The sequence below is a fragment of the Oryctolagus cuniculus genome, chromosome 5 (genome assembly GCF_964237555.1).
Source record: "Oryctolagus cuniculus chromosome 5, mOryCun1.1, whole genome shotgun sequence".
NCBI lineage: Eukaryota > Metazoa > Chordata > Mammalia > Lagomorpha > Leporidae > Oryctolagus > Oryctolagus cuniculus.
The window spans coordinates 29,565,569-29,589,723 of NC_091436.1; the positions used below are offsets into that span (position 1 = coordinate 29,565,569).

Sequence of the window (24,155 nt, forward strand, 5' to 3'; positions counted from 1 at the left end):
GAGTTGGATCAGAAGTAGAACAGCTGGGACTCGAACCGGCACCCATATGGGATGCCGGCACAGCAGGCGGCTGCTTTACCCACTACACCACAGAGCCAGCCCCTACTTCTTTCTTTAAAAACATTTTTTCTCCAGGTATAGGCATTTAGCCTAGTGCTTAAGATGCCGAGCAGGACACCAGCATCCCACACTGGAGTGACTGAATCCATTCCCAGCTCTGCCTCCTGAGTTTAGCTTCCTGCTAATGCAAACACTGGAAGCAGAAGTGATGTCTACAGTACTTGGGTTCCTGCCATTCACATGACAGACACAGACTGAGTTCCAACCTCCCAACCCTGGACTGGCCCAGCCCTGGTTGTTGCAGGCATTTGGGTAATGAATCAGCAGATGGGAGCTTACTGGCTCTCACTCACTCTTGGTCTCCTCTCTCTCTTCCTTCCTGCCCCTCCTCCCAACAAAAGAAGTAAGTAAATCAATAAACGTATCTTTTAAATTTTCACGTATTTCCTTTGGAGAAGCAGTGACTGAAGAATTAAACTGAATACCATACACAACCGAAGAACACCTCCAGGTAGTAGGTTAAACAGTGCCAGTGCCAGTGCCACCACCACCACAGATTTACCTCTCAGCTAAAGAAGTTTAAACTTCAGGCCTCCCTGAGTCTTTGGACCCAATTCTCTTGACTTTTGAAAAGAGCCTCTACAACCACAAACCCCTCATCCCTACTGAGGGAGTAGAGTTTAGTGAGTGACTTGCTCTCTTTGTTTTTCACTCTGACTTGGTCCTGTAATTCCTTTTTGTTCTTTCCTGCATTCAACCCTGACATCCTGTCATACTGAATGGTCACGCAACAGACACAAATTCAGAAATCCTGACTGGCTGATTGCTTAACCCTTCCAACAATACTTCTTAATCACACAAAACACATCATGATGATACAAGAATGCTGAATGCACAAAACAAACAAAAATATCTCTAACACCAGCATCTAAAACACAAACTTTGTTTTATGGGTGCTCCTTTCCAGTTCTGCTATGCATACAGAGATCTGTTTTACTATAATCACCATCAGAGGGTACTTATAAGTTGATATCTGGTTTTCTTGGCTCATGTGACAGGCACTTTCCCATGTGTTTTATAGTCTTCATGGCTATATTTTGTAAAACTTGTGTCATTTTCCATTAAATGACTCTATTGATTCACTAATTTGAGAACATTTAGATTCTGCCCACTGTTTTGCTTTACTAAATACGCCGCATTGAACATTATCACATGTCAGAATTGTTTCTTCTTGTTTTTCACGATTTTAAGAAAAGGGTTCAGATGTAAGATTACTAAATCAAACAGGATGAGTGCTTTTTGGCTTTTAAACTCTATGGCCATACTGTTTTACAAAAGAATGGTAGAAATGCGGCCGGCGCCGCGGCTCACTAGGCTAATCCTCCGCCTAGCGGCGCCGGCACACTGGGTTCTAGTCCCGGTCGGGGCGCCGGATTCTGTCCCGGTTGCCCCTCTTCCAGGCCAGCCCTCTGCTGTGGCCAGGGAGTGCAGTGGAGGATGGCCCAAGTACTTGGGCCCTGCACCCCATGGGAGACCAGGAAAAGCACCTGGCTCCTGGCTCCTGCCATCGGATCAGCGCGGTGCGCCGGCCGCAACGCGCCGGCCGCGGCGGCCATTGGAGGGTGAACCAATGGCAAAGGAAGACCTTTCTCTCTGTCTCTCTCTCTCACTGTCCACTCTGCCTGTCAAAAAAAAAAAAAAAAAAAAAAAAAAAAAAAAAGAAACAAAAGAATGGTAGAAATGCACAAAGCAAATAACCACGTATAAATTTTATTGCAATTTGTTTAGCATTGACTATTAAAAATTCAATACAATAAGTTGGGTGCCAAAAATAATATCTCCCTCCCACTCTAATCTATTCTCACCTATCCATCTTTGCCCTTTTTTGGTGTTTTCCACATCATTTTTCCTTTGACCCTTCAATTTGCCTCCTTATATCAAGGCCATTCATGTTCCATACTTTGCTGTACTAGGCAACATTCTAGGGTAACACAGGAAGTCATGTAGGATACAGCAATAGCACAGCAGCACATTGGAGAAGGAGCTCTTCTCCAGTTTGGCCAAGATTCTCTCCTGGAACCAGGACTGTTTATCTGGTCTCAGGCAACTCCCTGGACCTGCTCACCCCCTAGCCAACCAGTGATCTCACAAAGGGTATTTTTCCAAAAATCCTATCAATTCAAGCCTTCCTTATTATAATTTTAGCATTTGTATCATCTCCTTTAATAAACTTGAAAACACAGATCATTCTAAGGAAAAATGAATAGTAAAAGGACTAGCTACCCCCTCCCCCAGAAAACTGATACATTTCCTTTTCAGAAAGGAAAAATTATGAGGAGTTTCAATGTTTTACTTACAAACCTAAGCCTATTTCTTTGCTTAAATGTATGGATATTAAAATAGGAAATGTCTGAAATATAAGTGTTAACTGGAATAAGTCATCAAATTCAAAGCTGTGAATGAAACTGCCACTCCAGCAGATTCATCCTGTAATATTATCTGCCATTGTATTCATTAATAAATGAAGATAAGTTCATCAATAAATAAGGCTTGTTCATGATTAAATTAAAAATGGCCTAGGAGAGATACTTTTTGAAAATTTGCTCAATTTTTATGTAGTTAAAACAACATCACTAAAGGGATTCTAATTTAATACTTGGTATTACTTTTATTTTTAACTTGGTGGGGGTAGAAGGAACAAAAGAAATAGCAGATAAAAATCCTGTCATGGCTGTATAGAAGAACTTAGCCTAAGTACATTGTTAAGTCACAATCAATTTTTAAAGATTTTTCTCTTTTTTATGTATGTATTTGAGAGACAGACACACACACACACACACTCACAGAGAGAGGGAGAGAGCATGCTTCCATCCACTGGTTCACTTGCCAAATGCCTGCAATGGCTGGAGCTGGACAGAAAGTCTAGAATTATATCCAGGTCTCCTGTTACAGACTGTTACAGTTCAACAACTTGGGCCATCACCACTGACCCCCATGGTGCACATTAGCAGAAAGCTAGAATTGTAAACATAGCTGGGACTTGAACCCAGGCACTCGGTGATGGAATATGAGTGTCTTAACTGCTAAGACAAACACCAGCCCGACAAAAGCCAGAGTTTCACTGAATTTGATTCAGTTGCAATATATTTGCTGTCGTTCATTAAGAAGCCCCATGCATGTGTATTCATATAAGTCTGATATATTTGAGCAAAATTATCCACCCACTCAAAATAAAGGCAGAAAGCTCTTATTTTTTTATTTTAGAGCAAAGCAAGATAAACCTAGCCAAATTTTAAATCTGCATGATCTTGTACTAAATCAACAACACTAAGTGTTCAGTGAGCAAGCAGAAATCAGTTCTTTTCCAACTTTTAAAACACATGTGGGGAATCTCCTTCCTGGCACTCAGATAAGGCCACATGCAGGGGTAGTTTTGCCCACCATGAGACAACAGACATGTCTGCGTGGAGATTCTGTGGATGTTATGATTGAGCAGTATTGCTGGCATATAGTGAGTAGGGGTCAGAAATGGTGCTAAACAGCCTACAATACATAGGACAGCCCCACAAAAAAAAAATGATCCCTCCCAATGTGTCAACAGCAACACAGTTGAGAAAACTTCATAGATGGCTTAATCTTCAAAGGAGAAAATCTAAACCATAATGGCAAAAAGTTTATTTATTTATTTAAAGAAAGGATAATAAGTCATTTAAAACCCAAATAGAAGCATAAAAAATTTCACCCCTACCTAATAAGTATGGTTCAAAATGGAAGGATCACATCTATCCTAAGAACAGAAGTTTTGTTTGAGAAATATATTACAAATGCCATTGCTTTTCCAAGAAACATCAATTTCGGGGAGTACTTTTACTAACATGGGTCTTATTTTTTTCTTATGCTAATTCCCACTAATGAGTAGAAACTTCACATAAATATGATGACAGAATATCACACATACATGACCTTAGCTTAATCTGAGAAGCACTTTTGGTTATTTCCGTGTGGCACAAGGGAGGAAGGAATAAAACAAGAACTGAAGAAAGTCTTCGATCCTGCTCACCTAGCTCAGGGAGAACAAATGCTTTTTGAAAACAGGAAAACTAAGACAGGGGTCATGACTCAGGTGGCCTGTGTATGCACTTGCATCAGGCTCCTGAGGCATCAGGAACACCTGGAGCTCCCCAGGGCTTTTTCTTTCCATTAGGCAACAAGGTAATTATCAGGACTAGTCCCCCCCTGGCTTGGGCATCGTTCAGGCACCAAGGGAGCAGAGGCCAGCCTGGGAAATGGCTCCAGATAAAGCCCTGTCACTTGAATGTGGCCACACTCACGGTTGGCCTGAGATCAGCACTCCCGGGCTTCGCCAGTCCCTCTTGTGGCTCTGCAGGTTGATCTTCACACTGCCCCCATCAGCAAGAATGCCATAATAATGTGGCCAGATTTAGCAACTAAAAATATGCCGTATGTTCAGTTAAATTTACATTTCACATAAAACAACTTTTTTTGTAAAATTATGTCCTATACAGTACTTAAGACTATACTTATACTAAAAAAATTATTCCTTATTTTTCTGAAATCAACATGTACCTAGCTGTCATGTACTTGGCAGGCAAGGCTGTCCCAGAACATTAGCATCCCGAGAAGGAAGGGCAGGGGTGAACGGTCCCGTTTTACACATCCTCCCTGACACTTTAGTTCTGGCTGCTGGAGTGGTGGGGAAACAGCACCACAGAACTCACCCTGTTTAATTCGCCATGAACTCAGAGGGCGTGGGGTGGGTCGTGAGTGGGGAATGTTACAGATATTTGCCATTCACGCTGCTGCGTTGGGCAGTATGTTTCTGATGCCTTGGTGAAAAATGCTTAGGTAATTGAGGAGCACTCTCTTCTCCTTTCCCACACACAACTAATAACCGAAAATACAAAATTTTAAAGAGGACTTCATCTTCTGATTACCAGGACACTGATTTTCCTCTTCAATTTTTCAAATTAGCACAACATGTCTGCTGTGAGAAAGCATTATGAAAACTGTATGTAACCCAAGCAATTGACCACTGCCTCAATCCATGTAGGGCATTATAAATTCCGGCAGTTTGCAAATTCCATGACATGCCTTTTTACACTGGCTGCATATATTTCTAGATAGCCTCAAGAAAAAATATTTCTAGACCACCCCCCAAAAAAAAGATCAAAATAAGAAGAGATTAATAATAACGATGATGAAAAGCCTATAAACGTTACACTTTAAAAACTGTTCATGGGCCAGCACTGTGGCCCAGCAGGTTAAAGTCCTAGCCTGCAGCACCAGCAACCCATGTGGGCACCAGTCCAAGTCCCGGCTGCTCCACTTCTGATCCCACTCCCTGCTAATGCACCTGAGAAAGCATCGGAAGATGGCCCAGGTCCTTGGGCCCCTGAACACACGTGGGAGACCCCGAGGAAGCTCCTGGCTCCTGGCTTCGGATCAGCTTAGCTCCGGCCATTGCAGCCATTTGAGGTGAAAACCTGCAGATAGAGGACTTCTCTCTGTCTCTTACTTGCTCTGTAACTCTTTCAAATAAATAAAATAAATCTTAAAGATAAAAAGAAAAGTGTTCTACACATAGGGCAAAGGTGACATCTGTAAAGTTCATTTGCTTCCAGAGGGGCAGATAATAGCAAAAACCAATACCAAATGACCATAGAGTGATGTTTAGGTTTTGCTCCTTTTCTATCAAACCCGAAGAGATTCCTGACATTTTCTTTCACATTCACACCCTTGTGTGTAGCTGGATGAACATCGCACTGAGCAAAAGAAGTTGAAGCTCCTACAAAAGAAACAGGCACAGATCCAGAAAGAAAAGGACCAGCTACAGAGTGAACACAGCAAAGCTATCCTTGCTCGAAGCAAACTAGAGAGTCTGTGCCGGGAGCTGCAGAGACACAACAAGACACTGAAGGTATGTATCACCATGGCTCAGGGTAACAATTTTTTCGCAGGAAGCGTAGCCACAAGCCTCTGCTACTTGTGGAAAGAATGTGAGTTGCAGAATCAGAGTCAAGTTCACTTACTGGCCCTGCCAACCTGTTTGCTTGTGACCTTCACTAAGTTGTTTTGCCCCCTGGAGCTTGCTTCCTCACCCATAAAATGGGATTTATATCAGCTTCACTGTGTGGTGGAGGAAAATTTCAATGAGGTCCTACATGTAAGGTGCTCCCCTGACCTTTTAATTATGTTGGGTTTTCTTAAAGGTAAGTCTTGGTTCTACCCTTTTGTAAAATACTTGCAAAACGTCAGTGTTTTCCTGTTACGAAGTGTGCTGCATGAGATGAGATACACACAAAGCTAATTGACATGATAAAGTGAGATTGAGGGCCAAAATGTCAATAGTCATTTGAAAAAAGAAGCCACTTGAAAAAACACTGAAGCTCTTCAGACTTAATTATTTAATCTAAAAATAATAGACTGATCACTTCATTTAGTCTGCATGAGTTTCATTAATTACAGCCTAGGCCCCTAGCAGTGTGGCTGATTCGATTACACAGAGACACTAGCTCCATTCAATAACACAAGAAGCAAGGATTTCCAAGATAATAATATACACATCCTTGGTTTCCTTTCCAAGTTAATATTCTAAAGGTTTTGACACCAATATTCCTGTGAAGTAGCTATTTATTACATGTGTTTAAAAGGAGATATTGCAGGAAACAGAGGAATTAAAAGCATAGTGTTATGAACACTAACTCTCACAAATTTCAGAAGAAGGGGATCTACATCTTCCCAACTATTGCACCGGGGGCCGGCACTATGGCATAGGTTAAGCCACTGCCTGCAGTGCAGGCCTCCCATATGGACACTAGTTCAAGTCCTGGCTGCTCCACTTCTGATCCAGCTCCCTGGTAATGTGCCTGAGAAAGCAGTGGAGGATCGCCCAAGTGTTTGGGCCCCTGCACCCATGAGGGAGATCCGGATGAAGCTCCTGGCTCCTGGCTCCAGCATGGCCCAGCCCCAGCCTTTGCAACCATTTGGAGCATGAGCCAGTGGATGGAAGACCCTCTCTCTCTATCTCTGTAACTCTGACTTTCAAATAAATAAAATAAATTTTTTTTAGAAAAAGAAAAAAATAATTGCACAAAAGACCATCAAAAACCCAGGAGAGTTGTGCCTGGAGATGGAGACATTATTTTTATTTCAAGATCCATATTCTAGTGATAATTTTGGTATGAACATACACCTCACAGTTTTCAGTAATGTTTCAGAGAGAAGAGAAGAAAGTAGAATTAAACAGGGTAAGAAAATGCAGCAACGAGATTTAAACGGAATGACATGAGTTGGTCTCTGAGCAACAGTCAAAGACAGAATGATAGAAGTGGCAATAAACCCTGTAGGTACACCCATGCACCCTCATTGTGGCCTACAGCTGGGGACAATGAAATTAAGTATTATTATTAGGCCAGGAGTTCAGTGCTTTGGTTATTATGCCAGGAAATAAATGCTAAGTGCTTTACATGTTATTTCATTTCATCTTAAAAAATAACCTTATAAGGCTGATATCCCCACTTAATTGGTGAAGAAACAGAAACCGGGCAATCCAAATCAATTTCCATGGTCAGGCATATTTTAAATATCAAACTCAGGATTCAAATTCAAAATATTTACTAATTTCCCTTTGGAAATTTTCTTTGACCCATAGATTAAAGTGTTATTTCACTTTTTATAGCCCATTTTATATGGTCTATTTTGATAAACAGACTAAGTTTACTTGTGAAAAATTTGTTCAGATGTTGCGTGTACTGTACTATAAGTAACAATTACCTTTCGATCATTTATGTCTTTCCTGAATTACTGTCTGTCAATTGGTGAGGAATGTGTGTCTAAAACCTCCTAGTATAACTGCAGAATCATCTACTTTTAATTCTATCAATTTTTGCTTCATGTATTTTGTTGCATTGATATTATATGTATACACATCTAGTATTGCTGTTTCCTTGATGAATCAACAATTTCATCATTATAAAACGGTTTTCATTTTTTTTTGTGATGTCAACATGATCTAATACATGTCCACTCCAGTTTTCTCATTGTTAGTTTGTACAGCATAATATTCAATCTGAGTCTTTAAATTACCATTTTTTAAATTAATTTATCTGAAAGTCAGAATTACAGAAAGAGGGAGAGACAGACAGAGATCTTTCATCCACTAGTTCACTCCCCAGATGGCCACAATGGCTGGGGTAGGCCAGGCCAAAGCCAGGAGCCAGAAGCTTCTTCCAGGTCTCCCATATGGGTAGCAGCAGCACAAGCATTTGGGCCATCTTCCACTTCTTTTCCCAAGCCAATAGCAGAAAACTGGATCAGAAGTGGAACAGCCAGAACATGAACTGGAGCCCATATGGGATGCTGGCATTGCAGGTTATAGCTTTACCCACTACAAAAAATGCTGGCCCTAAATTACTATTCTTATAGATAGCATCTAGTTGGACCTTGCTTCATTTCATTCTTATAATATCTGCCTTTTAACTGGAGTACTAGCCCATTAACATATAATGTAACTATTGACGTGGTCCAACACTTTGTTATTATTTGTCACCTGTTTTCTGTTCCACTGCTCTTCTCCTTCCTTCCTTTAGATGATTTGAATATTTTTAAAAGTACATGTTAACTTATCTACTAGACATTTAAATTATACCTCTTTGCATTATCTTTACTGTGCCTATAATACACACACTAAACTTTCCATAGTATACCTGAAGTTAATACTGTATCATTTCACATACTGCAAATAAATGCCTGTTTCCTGACCTCTAAGCTATGATCATTGCATATATTACACTTCTATACATGTATAAAGTCCATGATACCATGTGACAATTTTCATTTGAAGAAACCATATACTTGTATGTTCCTTTAAAAATTAAAGGTCAAGGCAGGCTTTGTGGTACAGCAAGTTTTTCAGCTGCTAGTGACCCTACATCCCATATCAGAGTGCCAATTCACACCCTGCTACTACACAATTTGATGCAGCTTCCTGCTAATGCAGCTAAGAGGCAGTGGAGGATGGCCCAAGTATTTGAGTTCCTGCCACCTACGTGGGAGACCCAGATGGAGTTGCTGGCTCCTGCCTTCAACTTGGTCTAACCCTCACTATTGCAAGCATTTGGGAGTAAACCAGTGGATGAAAGACCAATTCTCTCTCTCTCTCTCTCTCTCTCTCTCTCTCTCTCTCTCTGTCTCCCCCTGCCACCCAACCCCTGTCACTCTGCCTTTCAAATAAATAAATAAATCATTTTCAAAATTAAGGGAGGGCTAGCATTGTGGCATAATGTGTTAAGTTGCTGCCCAGGACATCAAATCCCACATCAGAGTGCTGGTTCGAGTCCTGCTACTCTGCTTTCAATCCAGCTCCCTGTTAATGCACCTGAAAGGCAGTGGAACATGGCCCAAGTGCTTGGGCCCCTTACCCATGTGGGAGACCCAGATGGAGTTCCTGGCCCAGTTCCAACCATCAATGGCTATCTGGGGAGTGAATTAATGGATGCAAGATCTCTTTTTCTCTATTTCTCCCTCTCTGTTACTGTGGCTTTCAAATAAATGTATTTAAAAATAAAAATTAAAAAATTAAAGGAAAAAGCTGTCTTTTTTGTTTATCTAGATATTTACCATCCCTGATGACTTTTATTTATCCTAAAGCTTCAAATTTCTCTATCGTGTCATTTCCCTTCAGCCTGAAGAACTTCCTTTAGCATTTCTTTTTTATTTTTTTAAGATTTTATTTTATTTGCAAGGCACTGTTAGAGAGAGAGAGAGAGAGAGAGAGAGAGTGTGTGTGTGTGACCATTCACTGGTTCACTCCCCAAATGGCCACAATGGCCAGGCCAAAATCAGGAGCCAGGAGCTTCTTCTAGGTCTCCCACAGGGGTATTAGGAGCCCAAATGCTTGGGCCATCTTCCACTGCTTTCCCAGGCATATTAGCAGGGAGTTGGATCAGAAGTGGAGCAGCCGTGGCTCAAACCCAGAGCCCATATGGAATGCCGGCATCACAGGCAGCAGCTTTACCCACTATATCACAATGCCCATCCCTTTCCTTTATTATTTTTTACAGTACAGTTCTGTGGGCTATCAATTCTTTTAGTTGTCATCTATCTTTAAAATCTCTTTTTTTTGCTTTTATTATTGGAAGATATATTCACTGGATATAAAATTCTACATGGACAATGTTGTTTGTGGTTATTTTCTTTGAGCCTCATATAAATGTTTCACTATATTCTGGCCTCTGTATTTCTGATGAAAATCAACAATAGCTTCAACTATTGCTCCCTGTATATACTGTATCACTTTTCTTCAGCTACTTTCAAGGTCTTTCCACTGATCTTTGGTTTTCAGAACTTTGCCTACCTTATACCCAGCAGTGATTTTCTTCATATGTATCTTACTTAGTATTTGCTGAGGTTTTTTTTTCATCAATAACTATGTTTGTCTTCTATATGGGGAATTTTCAGTCATTATTTGCCCTCTTTGTCCTCACTCACTCTCCCTTCTTTCTGTCCAAGATTCCAAATCCATGTATGTTAGAATTTTTAATAGTGACTCACATACCTTTGAGTCTTAACATTCCTTGGCAATCCCGTTCTTCCTTTTTAAAATTTTTATTTAAATTATTCAAGTTTCATGTATTTCAAATATACAAATTTAGCAAGAGAGTGACACTTTCCCTCCACCTTCCCTCTCCTCTCTGCTCCAACCCCTCCTCCTCCTCCCTCTCACATTCCCACTCTCAATTTTTACAAAGATCTATTCAGTTTAGAGCATTTCTATGACTTTTAATTTTTAAGTTTCATGATTTTTTAAGACATTTTAAATTTATATAGAGAGAAAGAGAGACAGAAAGATAAAGATGTCTCATCTGCTGGTTCACTCCACAAATGCCCACAACAGCCAGGGCTGGGCCTGGCCAAAGACAAAAGCCAGGAACTTAGTCCACATTTCCCACAATACTGCCAGGGACTCAACTGCAGAGTCAGCACATGATGCCTCCCAGGACAGGCAGAGCAGGGAGCTGGAACCGGAGCACTGCTGGAACCCGGCATTCCAATATGGGATGTGGGTGTCCCAGGCAGCATCTTAACTGCCGTGACAAATGCACCACCCAGATTTCATAATTTTTAATTCTAGAATATCCATTTGGTCCTCTATTTTTCTCTTCTGAGATTTCCTATATTTTCAGTCACTGAGATGGTATTTTCCTTTATAAAATTCAGCACAGATAAAATACCCACTTTCAAATTCTTGCCTGCTAATTCCTCATCTGAATCACTGTGCCACAGACTTCCCCTGATTGTCTTTTCTTTGGAAAATGGTTCCATTTTTCTAATATTTTAATATGGCAAATCATCATTAATTATATCCTAGATGTTGTGAATGTTATGCTGTGGAGAATCTGGATCCTACTATATTCCCCTGAAGAATTTTTTTTAAGCAAGCAATTAATTTGGTTAGATTTAAACCACAAAATTTGTCTCTTAAACAGCAGCTCAAATCTTAGTTCAGTTCTTTTTTCCTGAGCTGGTCTGCTTCAAGTCTAAGCTACATGCGTGTGGTTCTGGGTCAGTCGAAGATTTTGGCAGAATTTAATTCACAGAATTTGATTCTCTCCTTTTCTGACCCTCTGTTTTCTGTACTTGCCCCCTCCCATGGTTATGGTGACCCAGAGCTCTGTACTCTCATTCTTCAGACTAGGAAGATAGGTTACCTCTGAAAGCTTCACCCATCCCTTTCTGCCTCCAGCTGCAGTCTGCTCTCAAAGCAAAGGCTGTACAAACAACTGGGACATCAGACTTTTATACAAAAACATCAGCGTCCCTCCAGAATCTGTCTGGAAAGTAAATAAAATAAGGTGAATCAAACAAAATCCATAAATACAAGGTATCTTCAAAAAGTTCATGGCAAATGCTTACTATAAAAAACTGTGTATGGATTTTAAACTTTTTTTTACACCAAAATAAATTCATCTTTTCATTCCATTTTCCACACACTTTGTGAAGTAATCCCATATCTGAAGCAGTAAATCTGAGCCTCAAACTATATTGAAAAAAAAGTGTCTAATAAGAGATAGGTTTGTGTTTCAGGCAACACAACTTTAATAAAGAAATAAGTAGCATCTGTTATCGGAATATCACAGAATTTTAATGTGGAAAGGACCATAGGAATCACTTGGTCCAAGCTACTCATATATCTGTACATAAATTAATAATTCATTGTTTCATTAAACATTTACTGAATACTGTGGCTTATGTGCCAAGCACAACACCAGTTCTAACATGGACAATGATGCATGCAAAGTTTGTTTTCTTAGTTATTTCAGACATTGTCCCTCAATCTTCTTTTCACTATTGATTTTCATTTTGAATAATATATTTGATATAAAGAAAAGAAATTGCAAATTCTTTATCAGTGGACTCAAATTTTATAAAATTTTGCTGGGCTTATTTTTGACTCACTGGAAAACAACATAATGTAAAATGTAAGATGTCATTCTGTGAGCCAGGGTTGGGTGTAGGATAGTTTGACATGTGTTTAATGTCACCGTAATCTAGCCAGCTTCCAATGAAAAAGTCACACTTGCTAAGTAGCATGGAATAGTTTCGGCAATTGCTCATGTATTCATGGATGGAATATTTGTTAATGCCAACAGAAGTCCAGTTCATCATAGTCTCTAGTTCTATTGAGAACTTAATGACTTCTAAGCAAATCAGGGGCAAGGAGGAGGCAACAACCATCATATTGTTATTCCAGGAACCATAATCATCTTAGTGAAACTCACATATAGGGTTATTATTCAAGGCTACTTCAAAGCATTCTTTGAAAATGGAGTCAAAAGGTAAGTTTATTTTGATCAAAAAAGTTTTTGGAATTCATGCAAATGAAGGTCTTGAAAGAGTTCATGGAAAATGTGTATGATGAAACACTGTTGCACAGGTTTTAATTTTTTCTACCAAAATAAACTTATCTTTGAACTTCATTTTCACAAATGTTTTCAGGTACTCTCATACAAAGTTCAAAGAAATAAAATTTTGGAGAGTTAATTCCTTCAGATTAGGAAGTTCAGATATCTAAAATGTTCCTGAGAAGTTGTTGTTCAATAAAGATTCATAACATGAATAAATTATGGTTCTGACGTCAGGAGTCATCTTAGAGTGTGGGACTGTTAATTCTGTAGTGCAAAGAAGATAATGATAAATTATTTCCATAGAATATATTTCTAGGATCAGATTTCTTTTTGACTATGTTGTTCTATTATAATAAGAACTGCTCATATTAAAATTATTATTTCCTTAAAAAAATCATGTTACATAATTTGAATTTGGTGGAAAACTCAATGAAGTATGATTTTACTTGCTAACAATGAAGGAAGCTTTCATATTAATTAATCAGGACTGAAAGGAAGCCTAAAATGTTACACTTGTCAGCAATGTGTCTCTGTCATGGTATGATGTAACAAAATTAAACCCTTTTATTCTAAAGTGAGAGGAACAATCACAAAGCAAACAATTCTCAAAATAGATGTGGAGGGAATTTGAGCACATTTTTAGTAGCTGCAATGAATGGAGAGTTTTGATTTAAAAGAAAAAGAACAGAAATGGTATAAAACTTCCAATTCTTCAATTTTAACAAAGGAGCAGAGTAAATTAGATGTTTCATTTTTTCATTGAAGAAGATTTGAAACTTAATATTGCTTTCACAACCAAGATTTACACTGAACATTTCAATTACTACATGTGACATGTGGGATGATTATTCTTTCAGAAATAAAATATCACACATGTTTGGGAAGACTTCCTTTTATATGTTTGAATAGCTTCAATTGCTCTTTATAAATTAGTTTCCTTTTTTAAGCCTTTTGATTGAAGTTTTTTCTTACTAAGAAAGTTTATACTGTGGTCATTCATATTTGTGAAACTTGGGTAATACATTTATGTGGTTAATAAGCCACAGTTTTTACAGAGAAATATAAGATCTATTGTTCTTTTTCCTGTACCAAACCAAAAGAACACAGGATCTGGCCCATCAATCATGAAAACTGAGTGGCCTTTTTTCCAGGCCACAGCCAAGAGATCAAACCCCTGTGACTGCCTGTTTGTTAGAAATCGTGGCAGTTCATTCACTCAGCAGGAGATCTATCATTCTTAAAACAACCCTATTCAGCACCAGCTATCAGCACCTGCTCTGAGTGACTGCCTCCTCACAGCTGAAACCCTTGCTCACACATTCACTTGGGATTGAGCATGGTTAGTTCTAAAGAACTGAGAAAAAATATCCACTTACCCTACCCGCTAATCCCCTTTTCGTGTGGGCTAATCCTGGGTTCTGTAAACTCAGAGCACATTTGAACCATCATCATAAAATATTTTGTTTTTTATTCACAGGAGGAAACCCTTCAGCGAGCACGTGAGGAAGAAGAGAAAAGGAAAGAGATCACAAGTCATTTCCAGAGTACCCTGACAGACATCCAGGCTCAGATCGAGCAGCAGAGTGAGCGAAACATGAAGCTCTGTCAGGAGAACACAGAGCTGGCAGAGAAACTGAAAAGCATCATCGATCAGTACGAGCTCCGGGAGGAGGTGAGAAGCACACGCATCCACTTAGAACTCTATGGATCTGAATCTGGGGCGTGAAGGTTGCGAAGCTGGTCAATAAGAAAGTTATGGCCAATCCTCACTTCTCAACTGATTAATATTTAGGGCTGGATTTCTTTTACCCGCCAAAATAGAGAGAGATGGTACTATGGAATACCTGGCTGAAAGTCCTATGGGATTTCTTCAAAACTGGAATCACTGCTAAGCAAATGCAATAGGCTGGAGGCACAGCCACCCTTGAAAACAGCATTTCTCAGCCTCTGAAAAATCCCCTCCATAGAGCCAAAAAGTGATTCACATATACTCTCTTAGGAATCACCATGTCATCTAAATAAAGAATCCCTCATTCATTCTATATACCCCACAAGCCACTAAAACACGATCAATAATGTCATAATTATAGTGTCACTTACTCTGTGCTTCCGTCATGTCAGACAATGTGCTAAATACCACCTTTTACATATAATATGTCACTGAACTGTCTCAACAATCCCATGCACTAGACAATAATATACTATCCACATTTTGTAGATTGGAAGCAGAAGCTGTGACATTAAATCACCATCCCACAGTCACAAAAGCCAGAGACTTGTGCTTTCGATACTCTAACATTAGGAGCATGATAGGGTCTCCTGTGATCCCAAAGTTATATTTTAATATTGAATATTTTTAAGATTCCAGATAACCTCTCAGGATTTTGAATATATTACATTCCTCTCCCTACCCCACCCAGATTTTACTTACCTGCCTTAAAATATAACATAACATAGTCAAAGCAACTCTGTTGGAAGATGCTAAGATTTTATCAAGAGAAAAACTGAGCCAATGGTGTGTGTTCACAGTAGTTAGGTAACTCAACTCACAGTATGCCAACTCACTCCTCAACTCCTCACAGTAAGCAATGCTACCATTTCATCTGGTCACAGGGATCAACCCCACTCCAGAAAGGAGGCTCAGGCTAAATAAGAAGCAAAAGGAAAATGCCCATGCTCTTCAGAGAAATTTTGGACGGGAATGGCCTGGTATACAGGTTATAAATTCCTCTAGGATTGTTCTGGCTAAGTCCCAAGGACAGAATTCTACCTGCCCTCTTTCTGATGACAAAATTGGGCTTAATGATAGAAACTTTTTATATTAAGGTAGGGTGGGAGCTTCTCTTTGCCTGGTTAAGTCCAGAGGTCAAAAGGTGTGGAAGACTCTGCACACTTGTATATCAATTCATCCCACTGGCTTTGCCATCCCCACCAGAGCAACACAGAATTTAGGAGGTGGGGGGCCACACTCCTAGAACCATTGGCTGGCACCCCAAGGCTTTCTCACAACCCTTGAAGCAAGAATGTGAATTCAACATGATAAACTGCATAAATATTATGATCAAAAGTGGATTTATATTCATAGAAAGAGCCAAATGCTATAGTCTTTGAAGTATAAATCATTGTGTGTGCTGTAGCTAAATAAATAAATAAAGACCATATCTACTCATTACCAAATTTTTAAAAATGCTGTTGAACTCTAACTTTTGCAGCTACCTTTGTTTACTGTGAAGGGTTAGGGACTTCACCAATTGATGTCTTTAATGTAAAGTGATAGCCATGCGATTTCCCCTTTTAAAAAAATCTTAAAATCTGGAGAATGGAAGTTTATGTTACTTTTTTTAATTTAAAATGTCTAAGCCTCAACAGTAAACCAAGTTTCATGCGTATACTTTATTTTTCCTTAGCATCTGGACAAGATATTTAAACACAGAGAACTGCAGCAGAAGCTGGTGGATGCAAAACTTGAACAGGCACAAGAAATGATGAAGGATGCGGAGGAGCGACACAAGCGGGAAAAGGAATATGTACTTATCATTCCAGTAGGATGCACATCTGGCCTACCTCAGCATCAGACACTCCCTGGGGAAGCTGTTTTGATAATGGTCAAAGGGCACTAGACTGAGAGAGAAAAGGCTGGAGATTCTATGAGAACTAAATTGGCCAGCCTAGCACTAGGGATGGTACCCATGTGACTTTTTACACAAAATGGGCAATCATCCATTTAACAAATATGTCTATGTGTCTTTAATCTGATAAGCACCACAGTGGGTGCTAGGAAATAGTTGTGAACAAGACAGAGATGGGCCATCTCCCACCACGGAAGAGATAGGCAACACACAAGCAAAGAAGGAAGGGTGACTGTAGATTTAAAATGTGCTACTAGACTGAGAAGGAGCCAAGGAGGGGGCCTACCTAGCTGGTGACCAGGAAGGCCTCCCAGAGGGGTGGATGCTTGGGCCAAGCCTTGCTCAATGAGGAGTCATCTCTAGCACCCGTGTCTGCAGCAGTGACAAAGGTCCTGATGCTGGAACCAGCTTGGTGTGCCCCAGGAAAGAAAAGGTTAGGGAGGCAAGAGCATGTGGACCAAGTGGGAGAAGGGTTCAAAATGAAGTTGGAGAGGTAAGGAGGGGCCAGATTGTGTAGCTTCGCAGGGCTTGGAAGGTAGTTTGGATTTCATTCTAAATACAGTGGGAACATACTTGGTAGTTTTAGCAAAGAAAGTGACATGATCTGCTCTACATCTGTAAGATTACTTGGCTCCTGGGTGGGAAGTGGATTCCAGAGGGACAAGAGAGCAAGACAGTCAGGAGGCTGCTGTAGCCATCCAGATGAGATAAGAGGATGACTTAGCCAAGGGAGGCGGAGCGGATAAAAAGTGTTTTCCGTGTAAAACTAACAGGCCATGCTCTGACCTGCAGAATGGGATAGTGAGGGAAGGGTGCCTCCTGGGCTGTAGACTGAAGAAACTGAATGGTGGTGTTTACTAATATCTCACTGACCCCAAGCACCCCTACAAAGCTATGGGGCATTCCACAGAACTGAGGCTTAAAGAGGATATACAACTTTTTTTAAAGGTCACATACTGCTAAGAGACTACAATGTGTTTAAAACCCACATGTGTCTGTCCCCAAAGTCCAGGCTCTCTGTGACAGTTCATCACACTTGGAGGTATATTTCAGAGGTATGAATTGAAGCATGTATCAGTTGCTGAGAGACAGGAGAGGTTTAAGACATAGTTAATGGGCCAGTTATTCAAATTTGGCCATTTAACATTGGACCACAAGCTTTTCATTTACCTGAAATTATTTCAATTTGTTAGAATAGTAATTTTTAAATAACTTCAGTTTTCCAACTTGGCAACAAAAAGATGAATTTTGGAGACTATAACCTGGTGACACTGGATAATTTCAAATCAGTAGTCCATGTTCTTTTAAGAAAAAGATGAATTTGTTAAATCCATTAACAACCTATCTCTCAAGTAAGAAAAAAAACCACTTTATTATTAGGCAAAATCCAAGGAAATAAATTCACCCCTGTGGACCTTACCCAATTAGGTAAAATATTCTTCCTACAAAATATCAGTGCTCTAGGATATAATATGAGACATGTCAGAGAAAGAATTAGGCAAGATGCACATGAGAGATATTACAGAGCAGATTCATAGTGACTCATACTTAGCAAGAAACTAGCACACTGTCCAATTTCCCTACACTTGTTTGGCAAAACAGCAGATTGGAGTCACAGAAAAGTAGTCCCTCTCACTTCTTCAAAGCGGCCACCTATCATGCTGCAGCTCTGGCAGTTCCTTTTGGGAATGAAGACGGTCTTCACCCACACAGGACAGGCAGCCACTGTCTCCCCTGAGATCACCTGGCACAGCAGCTGCCAAGCGTGGGCCTGCTTGATGCCCACACACCCGCTGGATGGCCAGAGCGGGTAACGTAGGTCTTTGACGCCATAGCTGCCCCAGCTCTCACCTGGGACTGGTCGGATGCTCTTCTGTGATAATCAATCCTCACTATGGCTGGGAGGCAGAAGAGAACAAATATGACCTACCTTATAAATGGAAAGTTTGAGCCGCACGAAAAAGACAAACTAGGATATGGGACAAAAATGCCTCTGAGCTTTTAAAATCCATGATTTCTTTGTTGTTGTTACTGTTGTTTTGTCCTGTCTACAAAGGACATAAATAGATTTCATGGACTTTTTTTAACCATAGGGATACACAGAAGAAAATGTAAACCGGCCTATCCTCGAATTCAAGGGAAACAACTGAGCACCAGCAGATTAATCTGTGACATTCATGATTCTCTTTGTAAAATGCACAGACAGGTGCTCACATATCACTATGCTGATACCTGTGACTAGTGAGCTACTCTCTGGAACACTAACACATACCTGCCCCATTCAGTAAGAAGGAAATTACTAAGGCAGAGTTACAGCGAGGGGGAGAGAGACAGGGAGAGATCTTCCATCTATTGGTAAATTCCCTAAATGACTACAACAGCCAGGCCTGGGCCAGCCTGAAGCCAGGAGCCTAGAACTCCACCTGAGTCTCCCACATGGGTGGAAGGGGTCCAAATACTTCAGCTATCCTCCGCTGCTTTCTCAGGTGAATTAGCAGGGTACTGCATTGGAAATGAAGCAGTCGAGACTCAAATCTGTACTCATATGGGATGCCAGGCATCTCACAGGCAGTGGCTTAATCAGCTGCACCACAATGATGACCTTCATTTTTATGTTTAAATCAACTTTTTCAACTTAACCCATGAACTTCAAGTTCTGATCATGTTGGTTATGAGAGTTTTGAATGTACAAGGGTACTTTTTAAAAAGTGAGATTAAAAGAAAAGTCTGAAAAAAATTGAAATTTATGCATAGTTTTGTCATAGTAAGCATTTCTCCACAAACTTTTGAAGTCTCCTCATATCTGCAGGGCTTTCTTGTGGAATAAGGATGAGACCTATTTTATAAACCTCCACAGGACAGGATTTAGAAAAATACGTCAAATCTCTCAATATGTATTCCATAGACCACCAATATCCAAACCATCTTGGGTACTTCTATACACACAGATTTCAATCACAGCTCTCCTTCCTAAATCATATTTTTTGGGAGGCTCCCGCATTTTAACATGTTGTCTAGGAGATACTGATGTATGTTAGAAGTTCCATGTCAGGAGCCAGGGATAAAAACCAAATATATGTTTCTTATTGTATCACATCTGCTATGGTGGAGAGCAATGGTCTAGAATAACCCAGGGTTAACATAAAGTAACAGCTGCTGGCAACAAAGCACCAGTTGGGGAGATCCTGGAGATATTCAAGCAGATACTTGGTCAGATAATTGGTCAGGATTGCTAGAGAAGGCTCCAGAATTTGCTAGGAGGTTGAATGTTGTGTAGCTCATGCAAGAGTTGGGGATTTTTTCTTTTTTCCATTACAACCACTAGCTATGGTTGAGAATCCAAATTTTTAGACCAACTGCTTTCTTAGTTTACATAGATTACAAACTTCTAAAATATTATGTAAGAGGGCTAATGAACAATGAGCAAGTTATTAGGTTCTACACACAAATTAGAGTAATTTCCCAAACAATCTGACCATCTTTCATGCATTCTGTCTTCTCTCAGTTGCTGAACCAGGCAGCAGAGTGGAAACTTCAGGCCAAAGTGCTGAAGGAACAAGAGACAGTGCTGCAGGCTCAGGTGAACTGGGGAGTGGGAGAGGCACGGGGTGCTGTCCTCACTGGTCTCAGGGGACTAGAGACAAAATGTTGTCTATAGAAGGCCTCACACATCACAGGGAATGAGGAAAGATGGGCTGGAAATGAAGAACAACATCACACTTATTTCTAAGTAAAAACAAAAGCACAAATTATGTCTATAAAAAAATGTTCCCAGCCAGCAATATCCAGTCAAAGGTTTGTTGATGGACAAACAATGGCACCAAAATGGCCAGTCAGAGGAAGCCAACGTCCGAGTTCCCAACTGTCCATAATTCCTCTCTCTCTCTCCTCCCCTAATATCCTACTCAGGTAAGAAAAAAATGTAGATTGTTCACATGTACCTTCCCTAGCTCTCAATTCTTAAAATGGCCTAATATTTTGATATTTCTAATACAAAGAAAATGAGAAACAGTCATTATCCAGGGTTCTGTGCTGTCAGAAAACAGTGTGCTTTGTTAGTGGGGCACGGCTGGAAAGGTGGGCAAATCAAGAACCATTTTTAGTTGACTTTGTGATGCCATTCATGTGTGTGTGTGTTTGTTTTTGTTAATTTTTATTTTATTTTTTTGACAGGCAGAGTTAGACAGTGAGAGAGAGAGAGACAAAGGTCTTCCTTTTTCCGTTGGTTCATCCCCCCACCCAAGTGGCCGCTACGGCCAGGGCATTGCGCCAATCCAAAGCCAGGAGCCAGGTGCTTCTTCCTTGTCTCCCATGCGGGTGCAGGGCCAAGGACCTGGGCCATCCTCCACTGCACTCCCAGGCCACAGCAGAGAGCTGGACTGGAAGAGGGGTAACCGGGACAGAATCCGGTGCCCAGACCGGACTAGAACCCCAGGGTGCCGGCGCCGCAGGTGGAGGATTAGTCTAGTGAGCCGTGGTGCCGGCCCCGTGTGTTTGTTTTAATTATATAATTAAGAGGCAGAGTCACGTGGAGAGAAAGAACTCCCTCTTGCTGGTTCACTCCCCAAATGCCAGCAACGGTGATGTGTGGCCAGGCTAAAAATGAGAATCAGGAACTCAAGCCAGATCTCCCACATGAGTGGCAAGGACCTAACTACTTGAGCCTTCACCTGCTGCTTCCCAGGGTCTGCATTAGCAATAACTACAGTCAGAAGCAGAGCTGGGTAGCAAACTCAGGTGCTCCAATATGGGACATGTGTCGTATAAGTGCTAGGCCAAACGCCCACTCCAGTGTGTTTTGAATAGACTACAAGAATTCCTATTGTGGACTCAAAAGTAAATCCTCATGCTACAGCAGCCTCTGGGGTAAAAGCCAGACCTCAGCATCTTTCCCATGCCCTGAGGCTCTGTTCTACCTGGCAAGCCTTCCTTGTTAGGCCCCAGAAGAATCACCCTGCCACCGGCAAGAGGGGAAAAGAGAAAGGCCCAAATGCTAACGGGTCTAAGAGGTCACAAAGAGAAATCACAGGTGAGGAAATCAGAAGCCTTGCAAGTTGGGCAGAATTCATTTAAGGTCTGAAAACATTTATATGCATGCTACTGAATATTTGTGCATTGTAAAAAATGCTTATTCATTGTATAAATGAACTTGTTCATTATAAAAGAAAAAATAAGAAACCTAAAATCACAAATTATACCACTGCCTAGTCAAAAACAGACAGCATTTTCATACCTATTTTCTTAAAGCATACTTTTGTGATGAGCTATAAAATGCAATGATGAACTGTTTCCCCCAGCATGATCTATAATCTACTCTCTGATACAAATAGTTTTAAAATACTACTTACATGGAGGCTGGAAACAATGTTTCTGACTCCAACAGATTCAAAGAGCCCAGTTACAAACTCAAGATATCCTTGATACAATCAGGGGACCTGTCATGCCATGGTGTTGGGTGGGTGGCAGGCAGTGGCAGCTCTCCAACCTGGAGAAGAGGGGTGACCTCACTGTATGGGGGTTGCAGTGGGAGCTCAGAGAATCCAGCCAGGGCTCTTGATTCTGTCACTTCCTCTTTGACAGCACAGAGCCATGAAGGAAACCAGGGACAATACTTGAAGCTATGCATTGTTCACATCATTTATAATATACAATCTCTACTCTTCTATGCTAAATGAAGGTCACGAACTTGAGAAGAGTATGTCAGTATTATTGTACTCTAGGCTACAGAACAGTTCATTCAGTTGTCATCAGAATCTCGATTTGAATTCATTTGTGAAATATGGAGTCTTCAAAAAGTTTGTGGAAAAATGCATATTATGAAAAACTATGCATGAATTCCAATTTTGTACTAAAGTAAATTTATCTTTTAATTCTGTTTTCCACAAACTTCTTGAAGTATCTCAGCAAAAATAGAAAGCTTTCCCACCTATTTCCTCATTCACATTTAAAAAGCATCTTCTAGATAGTCTAGAGTTTCTACCATTCCTCATTTATCCTTCAGTTCTGGACTGAATCCAACACCAGCTTCAGAGTCCTGATTCTTCTATTAAGAAGTTGTGTGACACTGTGCAACTCACCTAAACCTCTCTGGACCTAATTTTCCTATCTGTAAAATGAAGATACAGTCATGAATCAGGAACCTCACGTTGGAGTCCTCTGATCTCTGAGTGGCCCATTCCTTCTCAGAATTTCCAAAACTACAGCATATGCAGCAGCAGCTACTCTCTAAAATGTAGTTGTGTCTTATATTACTGCTTGCGCACCAGTGAGGGATGGAAATTATTCATATGTGTTAGTTTTTAAAAAGGAAAATTAGTTAATGAATATGTGCTATACACAGGCTGTTATCAAATTATGGATGCAAAACACTTAGCTCAGTGCCTGATCCATCAGAAGCACAAATAATTCAACCAATCTTTACTGAGTACCTACTACATACCAGGTATGGTTCCAGGTGTGGGAGACATAGTAATCAGCGAGACAATGGAAATCCCTGCCTAACTGAATACAGTTATAACAACCATAAAATATAAATATAAAAAATGCTAACAATCAATTAGTGCATGAGCTAGTGTCAGTATTATTTCATAGGTAAGGATCTATATAGGAAAATACAATATAATGGCAGGCTTCAGCTGCAATAAACTTAGTCACTGGAAAGATGATCTCAAGACCCTGTTCAGCTCATAAACAGAGAGAGCTTTGAGACTGAAAACTATGGCCCTAAGCTAAATTAACCCTGCCTTCTCCATCACCTTCGCTCGCCAAACAGGCAGCCTTGCTAGTTGCAGGGATCCTTTGTCTTTCTCTTTTGTCTCCGAGGTACTTTCTAAAATTCAGTAATTAATCATCAAGAAGAAAACCGAAATCCCAAATCCTCACATATAATAACATTTAAACGAGTTTCTCTTGAAAAGTGTCAACATTATCTTTTCAAAACTTATAAACCCTGAAAAATACTCTACTGAAAATGATTTTGCATAGCATTCAAATACTTCTTTTTGTTTTTACACAATCCTTAGAGCAGTGGGAGTGGCAGGAGGCATTTCTAAGCCCTGAGCAAGAAAAATAACAAGGATGGATTATGTTGTTTTTCTAGACTGAAGTCACTTTTCAGTCAAAAGGCAACAGCTTGCCGGTTGGGAGCATGTTTCTCACTTAGGAAAGAGATGTTGGCTTTCAATTATACAAACCAAATGAATAAAGTAAATGTCAGGGATGATCAATGGGATACAATTATCACTGCAAATAGAGTGGTCATCACATCAGTAAGGTTGAAAACAGAGCCAGGTATGGAAAGTCAGCAGTATCTGACAACATGGACACAAAACACTACCCAAGGGGAAAGATGAGTAAGTAAATTGTTAAAAATGTGTCATCTTCATCTTTAAAATCAGAAGCGCTCGCTTACTTATATTGGGCAGCAAGAGCCTTCCTCAACTACTCTTACAATCGGACTTGCTCCCAAACCAAAGCTCACAGGGTCTGCTAAGACAATTACAGGATAAGTTCTGTTGCCAATACTGCATGAATGTTTGTA

At 40.3% G+C, this 24,155-nt stretch overlaps 1 protein-coding gene across 5 annotated transcripts in view; it reads left to right on the forward strand.

Annotated features, from left to right (window-relative positions):
* TXLNB (taxilin beta) overlaps positions 1 to 24,155 on the forward strand; it is a 55,887-nt gene that overhangs the window by 13,986 nt on the left and 17,746 nt on the right. For all 5 annotated transcript variants that reach the window (XM_070073495.1, XM_070073494.1, XM_070073497.1 and 2 more), the window contains exons 4-7: positions 5,828 to 5,998; positions 14,464 to 14,658; positions 16,394 to 16,513; positions 20,121 to 20,195. In XM_070073495.1, coding sequence (XP_069929596.1) covers positions 5,828 to 5,998; positions 14,464 to 14,658; positions 16,394 to 16,513; positions 20,121 to 20,195 — 561 coding nt within the window. The remainder of the gene's footprint in view (positions 1 to 5,827; positions 5,999 to 14,463; positions 14,659 to 16,393; positions 16,514 to 20,120; positions 20,196 to 24,155) is intronic.